This window comes from Archocentrus centrarchus, chromosome 16 (genome assembly GCF_007364275.1).
Source record: "Archocentrus centrarchus isolate MPI-CPG fArcCen1 chromosome 16, fArcCen1, whole genome shotgun sequence".
Classification (NCBI taxonomy): Eukaryota; Metazoa; Chordata; class Actinopteri; order Cichliformes; family Cichlidae; genus Archocentrus; species Archocentrus centrarchus.
This window is the reverse complement of record NC_044361.1, coordinates 16106894-16117584: the sequence shown is the minus strand read 5'-3', so window position 1 is coordinate 16117584 and position 10691 is coordinate 16106894. Positions and strand designations below refer to the sequence as shown.

General features: G+C 38.9%; 2 protein-coding genes across 3 annotated transcripts; both read right to left on the bottom strand.

Annotated features, from left to right (window-relative positions):
• LOC115794755 (C-C chemokine receptor type 5-like) lies at positions 1 to 7129 on the bottom strand. 2 transcript variants are annotated; one of them, XM_030750399.1, is made up of 2 exons: positions 7028 to 7129; positions 1 to 2867 (listed from the first exon to the last, which is right to left on the bottom strand). In XM_030750399.1, the coding sequence occupies exons 1-2, from the start codon at positions 7054 to 7056 to the stop codon at positions 1778 to 1780; spliced, it is 1119 nt and encodes a 372-aa protein (XP_030606259.1). In that variant the 5' UTR covers positions 7057 to 7129; the 3' UTR covers positions 1 to 1777. The 2 variants fall into 2 exon arrangements, with proteins under 2 accessions (XP_030606259.1, XP_030606258.1); XM_030750398.1 differs by lacking the exon at positions 7028 to 7129 and adding an exon at positions 4283 to 4350.
• An 801-nt stretch (positions 7130 to 7930) lies between these two features.
• LOC115794958 (C-C chemokine receptor type 8) lies at positions 7931 to 10691 on the bottom strand. The gene is made up of 3 exons (XM_030750676.1): positions 10538 to 10691; positions 10166 to 10338; positions 7931 to 8874 (listed from the first exon to the last, which is right to left on the bottom strand). Exons 1-3 carry the CDS (start codon positions 10689 to 10691, stop codon positions 8167 to 8169), a joined length of 1035 nt encoding a protein of 344 aa, XP_030606536.1. The 3' UTR covers positions 7931 to 8166.

Here is a 10691-nt window from a genome sequence, read left to right as displayed (position 1 = left end):
ATTACAAGAAGGTTCAATTCCACCACTATTAACCAGTGCAGATGCTCCTTATTCTGTGGAAGTAGTTGTGACAAAAAGTAAAAGTAGCACAGAGAGGAAGGTTGTGGTTAGATCACACCTTTTCACCAGGCACACTCCCTCAATGATACAGTGACGCCACATTTGTAAAAGAAATGTGAGACCTTCCTTTTGATCTGGGTTCATGATGAATCCATTATTTTAAATAGACATAAGCATCAAATATCTAGAAACAAAACATCTGGACCATTCTTTAACTATTTCCTACATTATGAAAATCAAATATTTAACTTTCCCAAAAATTATTTCATAATCCCTGTGCCTCCACCAGCTGCATCGATTTGACAGAAATCCGGCAGAAATCCCATGTGTCTGAAAGCATGTCACAAAAACTATCAGAAAAACTGAAACTGTACCAGAAACTGAAGCAAAGAAAAGAAAAAACAAAAAACATAATACAGGTGAGTACTGTAACTAATTAAAGTACGACCCAACATAAAGTTGCTTAGAAAGGTGCTGGGACACCTCTGGGATTGATTCTCCCAGTCTCTGGAAGTCTGCTGGAGTGTGGAACAACATTTTCATGATGGTGGTGGAGAGCGCTGCGTAACACATTGGCCCAAATGTTACACATGGGATGCAAATGTGCAGCAGAATCAAATCCTACCCTTCTCTAAGAGGCCTTGTGGATCCAAACAATGTCAGTAAAATGCATCCTGCAATTATAGTCTTTGCATTGAAGTTAAAGGAACAAATTCTGGTGCCTGAGCAGGAAGAAGTGTCTGAATGCCCACTGAGTTTCCAGCACTGATAAACTTCTGTAAATGACCCCTGTAAACTGGCAGGATAAGTTGTCCATCTGCAGCTCTTCAACAAACTTGAGTGATTTATATGTGACTTATGTGCTCCTTTAAAACTTAAAAAGGTTTTTTTTATTTATTATTATTATTTTTTTATCTTTTTTTTTGTTTTGTTTTTTTAAATGACTTCTTTCTTGTAAGGCTGACTAATATCATTTGAAAAACTGACAGAACTATGAAGTCACTCGGCAACAAATGTGCACAAAGACTGCAAAGGTTAAACAGCTTGGTTACATACTTCCTCCTTCAGGTTGTGGTTTTCATGTTGGGTAAAGTGCAAATCTTCTGCTAATGATGCTAAGCATCCTGCACTGCTGAATCTGCAAGTTGCACCAAACACAATTTCCTGTGCACAGTCTGATGCAGCGGGTGCAGCTTTGAGGGGGGGGGGTCATCATGTTTGAATAAAAATGTAGGCTACTATGGCGTAAAATTTTTCATAATGGTGTGTTCCCCCTTTCAACTGAATGACGTTACTGACACTGCTGGCAGATGTTGTAGTTGACACAGTTTCGTGCTAACCTTCGGCATGTGATTAAAAAGATCGTAAATGACAACAATCTCTGACTCATCGTCACAGGTCAAAATACAAACAATCTCCTTCTTGACAGAGCAAAATATTCAAAATCATATTTACCGTGTTGTTTTGTATGTTTTACAACTTATAAAAGTGCAAAGACATTAATTAAAAAAAAAATTTATCTGTGGTTAAAAAATAAAGAAGATACATTGTATATAATACACACCTGCGTGCATTCATAAGTGCTAAACATTTTAGAAATGAGCAATGGGCCACAACACTCTATTTTTACTGGGCATGTCCTCATTTTGGAGCTGACCACAAGCACATACATGTAATGGTTAAAAAAAAAAAAAGCACATCCGCCAAATGTCCTAGTTTACACCGCAGTGTTCCTCTCATCCACGCTGGTAGTTTGTGAGTAGACTGATGCAGAGATTCTGTCCTGTGGTATGAAGACTTTGATCATCTGGCACAGTCTGCAGGGAGTTCTGTTTATCATCCGCACCAGGTGCCTCCTGAACTTCTCCCCGACAAACACATACAGGATGGGATTAAGGCAGCTGTGAGAGTAAGCAATGGCCTCTGTGATTTGCAAAGCCAGTCTGATGGTTTGGCTGCTTTCACATGTTGTATAATTTTGTCTGAGCTCCAGTGCTTTGAAAAATGATGTAACGTTGTAGGGGATCCAGCACCAGAAGAAAGCAGCTACCACTATGAGAACAAGGCGGATGGCTTGTTTCTTGGATGACTGGCTGTTCAGCAACCTCCAGATGATCTGTGAGTAGCAGAAACCCAGGATGCCCATCGGTACAAGTAGACCCACAACGTTCATTTTAAAGAGGCTGAAGATCTCCCAGTAGTGGAGATTGTTAGGATCCTGTTTTGGTTGGGGAAACCCAGGAGAGCAAACTTTTTCCCCTGAAGCAACGACTTGCTCTTTGAGGAAGATCAGTTCAGGAAAAGAAGCCAGAAATCCCGCCAGCCACGTAACAGCAGCTGCAATCATTCCAAAGGAGCGTGTACGTGCTTTCAAAGCATAAACAGCATGCACTATAGCCAGGTACCGATCAATGCTCATTAGACTGATAAAAAAGATCCCACAGTAAAAGACAATATGATAAATGCCCAAGACCACTTTGCACATAATATCCCCAAACACCCATTGGTTCCAGGCTTGGTGGGCTAGGAAGGGCAGGGAACACACCAAAAGGAGGTCAGCGATGGCCAAGTTTAATAAGCACACATCAGTCATGCTGCGGAGTCGCACCCCACAACTAATGACCCAGAAGACCAGAGAGTTACCCAGAACGCCCAGCAGGAAGAAAATGGTGTAGATGGTAGGAAGAAAAGTGGCACCATGTCGCTTATATTGACATGGAGCATATAAGTCTATGATATCGTAGTCGATAGAAGAGTACTCATAAGAGTAGTCATATACAGGACTGCTAGTAGGTCCTATAGTGGAGCTGGTGAGAAACAGAGGGAAAAAAAAAAACAAAGGTTTAGATGATATGACATTTATTTTCAATGATCTTTCTTATCACAGATTGAAATATGCATCTACATAAAACATCACTTAAAAATCTTTTTAACTTAATGACAATCTACAGGCTCCAAAATGTGCTGCAGCTTGATGTAACCAAAGCTGTTAAAAATGTCAGAAGTCTAAATAGAAACTCTTTATAAAGCAGCTTACTGTTCAAAGTACTGTGGATCAGCTGTACAAGCAGCAGGGCACAAAGATTGGTGGTGGCTGTTCAGCTGTTTTCAACATTGAAATAGAAGCTGATTAACAGGAGCTCTGAGGCCTAAGGTCAAAGATGTCCTCACCAGGAGGCGTTTTTCTCTTTAAACGCATCAGCGCATTGTATACCTTTATTACCATGACAGGCCTGAAGTCTCTCAGAAGTGTATCAGGTGAAAACTAGGAACCAGTAACCCAGTTGTGACACTATGCAACATACGGAACACAATAATTAATGTAACCCCTATAAATAAATAAGAGTATAGCACAAATGCAACATATCACATGATAAAACTGAAATTATATATGTTCATTTTAAATTTCATGTCAGCCAGAGGTGGAGGCGATTCTTTCAACCCAGGAAAAGTCCTTCTAGATAAAAGCCGCCCTCACCGAGTCTCAGCCATCTTGAAATACCTCTTATAAGGGCAGCGTTCTCAGTGTTCCCATCTGTAAGCACCAATAACTTTTTTTTAATTTTGATTAATTTTATTTATTTAATAGACATATTTTCTCTCTTGTAAGTTTGAAGAATATTCACAACATTTTGTGCATTTTCTTCAGTTTGTCAAGTCACAGCCGAACAGGAAGTCAAACTATTATCGTGCAGTGCTGCGTCGGTAATTCAAATAAGCGGTTGGTCAAGCGGCACGTCTGTTTTTCATGAAGATAAGAACTGTAGCAAAGTTAAGAGAAGCCCTGCAGTTTCTTACACTTCAGCGGGGTGAGGCTTAGCAGTTTTTTTTTTTTTTTGTGTGTGTGTGTGTGTGTGTGTAGAAAAACCGCCTGAAATTCCTGTAAAAATGTTGGAAGGAGAGGGGCAGGCGGCTAACAGCTGCGGTGAAACAGCTGGCGTTTGTATATATATAAATATTTGGCGTCAAGTAGTCCGTGAAGGGCAGGGCTCACCCACAGTTCAGGAGACCGTGGCACCAAACTGTGGCAAAACGTAGGCCTGCACCGAGACATGAACTTAAAATTCCCCGACTTAGGGAAATATGAGGAAGCACTCGAAAAGACTCGAAAAGACGAAGGGGAAAAAATACATTAAGGACCTTAAACATTACAAGCCTAAAAACTGCGTGATGACGAAGAGGAAAGGAAGAAAATTTGGATATTTGTTAAGGCTAATCTTACCCTTGGAAGACTGAAGATTCAGTAAGATTCAGACTGAGAGTAATGTCAGTGTCAGTGATCGCTTCCATGATCAGCTGCTTTAAAAAAAACAACAAAAAAAACCAAAGACGTCGTACTTTCTAAGAGGGAAGGGGGGGAACATGAACTGTACTCTACAGGGGTGAAACAACAATTTAGTATTCACTCTTTAGTAAAATGATCTTTAGTAGAGATCAAAAAACACTTATCTACTTAAGTGTTATCTACTATATATATATATATATATATATATATATATATATATATATATATATATATATATATATATATATATATATATATATATATATATGCCCTGTGGGCTATTTGTCCTCCAAGCTTGGGTCCTCTGCCAGAGATCTGGGAGCTTGAGGGTCCTGCGCAGTATCTTAACTGTTCCCAGGACTGCGCTCTTATGGACAGAGATATCGGATGGCTTTCCTGGAAGCTGCTGGAGCCATTCTCCCGGTTTGGGGGTCACTGCTCCAAGTGTTCCGATTACCGCGGGGATCACTGTTTCCTTCACCTTCCACATCCTCTCTAGCTCTTCTCTGAGCCCTTGGTATTGCTCATGTTGGTGTTACTACATTTGTCATTACAGCCTTCTTCCTCTGCTTGTCCATCACTACAGCAATTCCTAAACTGAGCTTGCAGTACAGTAATTTATAGGCGATGTGGGTGTTTACGTTTTTCATTGCCAAACTATATGAATCAGTGTAACTTACAGCTGAGGTATATGAGTAGAATTCAGCTGAGGGGGCACAGGAACTTTTTTAGTGGCCGAGGCCGAGGCCCATCCTTAGCGCCTGACGCTGCATATAGATTATAATATTGGATTATATTTATTGATTCATTACTGTGTATGTCATTAAATCTACAAAATAATAAGTAATTAAAATGTTAAAATAAATTATATGAAATGGAAAATAATTTTATAGTGTAAAAATAGAAAGCAACATAGAAATATTTAGATAACATAGTTATCCAAAGTGGAGATGTTTAGTTAAAACCAAACACAGCCTATCAGCTAAAATATTGAAAACCACATACCAAGTGTCAAACACGATGGTAGAAAGGTGAGGATTTGGGTTTATTTTGCAGCCACAGGATCTGCGCACTTTGCAGTCATTGAGTCGACCATGAACTCCTCTGTGCAGCAAAGTGTTCAAATGTGTCCTCCAGCCATGTAATAACCCCCCTCAACCCCAGGGGTGTCACCCACTTTTGATGGTAACATGGCTTGTGGTGACAGATGTCATTTGTATGCTGTTTTAGTTAAAGTGTGCTTTGGTATATTACATGTCTCACAGGTACATTAGACTCATGTTCTTGTGCTGCAAGAATCAGTTTGTGGTCGACTTCCCCTGATGTGGTTTTGTTATCTCTTCCCGCTACCTTTCCTCTTTTCATTCAAATTTTGATTAATGATGAATGATCTAATGAATTAGCTGCAGCAGTGATATCCCTATAACACAAGTTCAGCAGCCACATGCAAAAAAAAAAAAAAAAAAATATGAAAAGGATTGTGAACAGAGAATATCTCATTAAAGTTGATTATGTCATGACATTTCTATCAGAACATGAGTTGGCAAAATATCTGTAGGCATATTACATCATTTCTTTTGCCAGCGACCAGTACTGGCAGCTTGTTTACAAACTACAATAATAATAATACAATAATAATAATAATAATAATAAAAACTTTGATTTATATAGCATCTTTCAAGGAACCCAAGGTCAATTTACACACAAAAAAGTAGTAAAAAAAAAAGTCTATAATGGGACTAATGGTGTTTTTTATTAGTATAGCGGGGCACATTTTGCTTTTTGACTACAGAATAAGAACCCCGCATGCTGGCCACATCAGAAGTCTGCCGAAATCTGCACTGTAGGCGGTTTCCAGAATTAAGACTCTCTTAAATTGTGAGAACTTCTCAGTTGTTGCACTTAGCTGTATAAAACATGCTTTCTGATTAACTTCAGTCTAGAACTTTGTGACAGCTGCTACTGTTTTTCAATGAATACGAACAGGGCAGTTTGGGTTTGTGAAAAGAAAAGAAGAAGAGTCAATTGTAGAAAAGCAAAGCATATGTAATTTCCTCTCCCACTGACCCAAATTAACAGAAGCCAAAGAGAAAATGCCCTGATACTATCAGCATCAGGTACAGAGAACAGATATAGAAGATGCACATTATGTTTTCTCCCACTCTCTTATTAGTAAAATGAAAAAAAAAAACAACAAAAAAAGAGGCATAGTGTTACGGTAACAGTGTTATTAATGAGATAAAACACAGAGTCTCTCCCAGTCCACTAACTTCTTAACTTATATTGCACTGTGCCACAACTGGTGCTTTGTAAACGCTGAACTAATAATGATCTTATTTCTAATATAATTAGGGGAAGAGTTAAATCCAAATCTGTTTGATCCAAATCAAAATTGAACATATAATGAGAAATTACAGTTATCAGACTGCCCTTCCTCTTTTTGCTTCATGTGTTTGTCCATTTAAATTCTAATAAAGATGCACTGTTCATTTAAAAAAAAAAGAAAAAAAGTTAGTTTCTGTTATTACAGGCTGCGGATATGTAGGTGTGTGTCATTCTTTTCATACATCCTACAGAACTGGACATGCGTGCTAAAAAAATACTGATGACATGTCAGACAGTCTATGTCATGTAAAAAAAAAAAAAAAAATCTGCATGTAAAATAGAAGAAAAAAAAATTACCTTTCATTGTCAGTGTCCGTGGAATTCATTCTGGCTCACAGGATATTGTAGTGGGCTGCCAATCAAAGATGTTATCAGCTTTGTATCAAATTTGTGAAGTGAGACATGGTTTGCCCAACACACATTAAGTGAGAAATAGTTTGAAAAAAAATTGAAGGTGTTGCTTTTTTTTTTTTTTTTTAAGTACACCCTTCCTCAAAACAAAGGTAACTGAGTGGGCTTGTGGGTTTGGATATGAGATGCATGGTTAATTGCTTCCTGAGACTGTTTTCGAAACGCAGTGCAAAAGCCCACAGTGTCTGCAGCTACAGAACCACAGGTCCATAAATGTAGAATTTAAAATACGCAAGGTGACTCTGACCAGACCTGCAGGCGCACACAGCTGAAGGCTTGCATGTGGCTTTTTTTTTTTGCATGACAGAAGTGATACTACTGGCAGCCACCAGTGCACTCTATACAGACAGTTGTTTCAGAATAGCACAGTGTATAGGAAATGTATTACTTTCTTCGAGTTGAGGGTAGACTTCTGACTAAAATCTAAAGTGGAAACTTAGATGCGACTTGTGTATTTACCAGATCTTAATATTGTTATGAAACATGAGGCCTAACACTGCCTTATTACTCAGGTGTGTTGCTGTTGACAAAGAACTCCAATCTGTACACTTCTTATTATAAATAATACCCTGATAGGAATGACAGCAGTGCAAGTGGTTTTGCCATGTCAAGCATGAAAGGCTGCTATGTGCATATGTTACCTTGCAAACACATTACAGGCAACACCCTTAAACACACATCAGAGCAGTTTTTCTCTGGCTATAAAAAGAAGAACAAGGTTGTTTTTTTTTTCATTTATTTTATTTTTCAAAAATAATGTTTTACAAGTTGAAAAAAAAACATGACTATATTTGTCATACATGTGTTTTGTTTTAAGCACTTTCAGAAATGAATGCTTGTTACTCCAGCGTTGTTGCGAGTACCTTTTTTACACCACTCAGAAGTGCAAACCACACACGCACACACACAAGCACACGCACACACGCACAATTTGTGATGTTTGTAGTCTCTCGGTTTCAAGAAAAAAAAAAAAATGCAGTGCTGCAGAAACAGTTGCACCCATCAGCGCAACACATGACCCATTTTTAATACTCTGATCTTACAGGTGTGTTGGAGGTTTCTTTGTCTGTGGTATCCCTGTGGCTGGAAGGACCACTGCTCCAACCAAAGTATTTACCCATCACTTTTTGCAGTGACTTCCTAAACTTCTCTCCTACAAATGCATAGATCACTGGATTTACACAGCAGTGGGACAGCGCAATAAACTCAGCTAAGTTCATGGCATACATAATGGTTTTTGAAGCCTTACACAGGTCAGGTGCCAGGGGGATTTTGAGCAGCTCCAGTGTATTGAGGAAAATTGTAACATTATAGGGGACCCAACACACAACAAACACACACACTATGATGAAAATCAGCTTTACAGCCTTGTTCTTTTTGGAGTTCCTGGATTTTGACAGTACAATAAGGATTTTCACATAGCAGAAAATCATGACGGGGAGGCACAGAAAAAGGCCCACTGTGTTCTCGCTGAAGTTGCGCTGCAGCTTCCAGAAATGCACCGTGTCGTCTGGGTAGATGGGATGGCACTGGGAGCTGTTGCCATCTTCCTCCAAGGAGGCAAATACCACTTGAGGGGTTGCCATGGTGACAGATATAGCCCAAATAATGATGCTGGCTGTGATGCCATAGCGAAGTGTTCTTGCTCGAATGGCTGCCACGGCATGGACGATGGCCAGATAGCGGTCCACGCTCATGAAGGTCACGAACAAGGTGCCACTGTAGAAACCCAACTGTTGAGTGTAACAGGAGAGGAAGCAAAATTAGAACAGGATGTGACATGGGGTGAAAAACCATTTGATGAGGCTTTAAATGCGTCAGTGAGGTTCTTCACATAGCCAACATTACACAGCAGCTGTTTCCTGCATCACCTGGGCATTAGAACAACTGCTATATAAAATTTCTTTGTGAATTCTGCATTCAGAAAATATTTTTTAAAATTCTTCAAAGTTCCATTAGAAGCTATATGAAAAAGCATTAAGTAATTAATGTGCGTAAAAACCTCTTGAACTATCAATAATTCACATAAAAAATACATTGATTATTTTCAACAACTAAGGTATTATCATCGTGATTCATGAGTTATTTATCATGCTTCGTGTTTCGTGCTGCACATTGAAAAACCCTGAGCAGTAACCACAGTGACTGTGTATTCTGCTGAATCCCAAATGTTGTAATAGTGACTAAACACAATCTCCTTCATGTTGGTCTGATATAAATAACAACAATGGGAATAAAAATAACAAATAATAAATAATAATGACTGGTAGCAGGGAGCAGATACCTGCTCTACTATCTGTTTATACCCCACTCTGCATGTAATCATTACTTATTATTAATCTCTGGCTCTCTTGTCCTGTCTCCCTCCCTTCACCCCCAGCCGGTCACGGCAGATGACTGCCCCTCCCTGAGCCAAGTGCTGCTCATAGAGGGTCATTAGATTGTTGGGATTTTTTCTGTTTTTGCCTTACAATATAAAGTGACTTAAGGTGACTGTTGTTGTGATTTGGTGCTGTATATATGAAACTCAACTGAATTGAATTGAACTGAACTGAATTCAGTGTTAACAGGATGGTTTGGTAGCAGAATCTATATAACACATCATATGTCATGTTCTGTCTTGACAAAAGAGCCCAGAGAAACGCCTCTGAAGACAGTCAAACCCAATTAGATTATTTAGCTTGCATATGACCTTTACATTTTGGAAATACACAACTGAGACTATCACTAATGGTGATATGAATAATAAAATATTGCCAGTTTATCTGAAGAGCAAGCAACATGATGAAGTCACGAGGAAGTGACAATAATCAGTCAGCGTTACAACATTTCAAATTCAACAGAATCCAGATTATCTGTTTTTTAAATCTCATGAACTGCAGGCCTGATAATGAAGAAGGTACGATATTGACGTGTTTACCATGATGGCTGAAATACTTGGTTTTCCAGTAATCACTATGATGCGCATGTATTATGGAACACATGAGGTTTTACATTGAAAGAAAGAAAGAAAGAAATAACTACCTGATAAACTCCTGTTATTAGTTTGCATGATTCAAAGTTCTGGGAACTGTAGGCCCAGAGGGGCAGTGACACAGCCAATAAGAGGTCAGACAGCGTCAGGTTGAGGAGACACACATCAGTCATAGTTCGAAGCTTCACATGCCGGAGAAGGACCCATAGAACTGTGCTGTTGCCTGTGAAATAAATTCAGATATTCATTTTGAGTTTCTAGCTGATAAACTAAATAAATTAATCTCAAATTCACTGACGAGTTGTGTTTTTTGCTTCAGTATGTGTTGGGCAAACTATGTAAAAGCTATGTCTATGTATTTAAAAGCCTTATGAAAGGGTGGTCTATAAATACTGGGGTATGCAGAAAAAATAACAACATACCTAGCAGGCCAAGACAAAACAGCACATAGTAAAGCACAGACAAGACCATGGATCCAGTGGGGAACTCCAAATTGGGGTCTTGATCACAGGTGGAGTTGTAATCATAGTCATACATGTCTGAATACACCACTGAGTCATTATCTGACATGTTCAT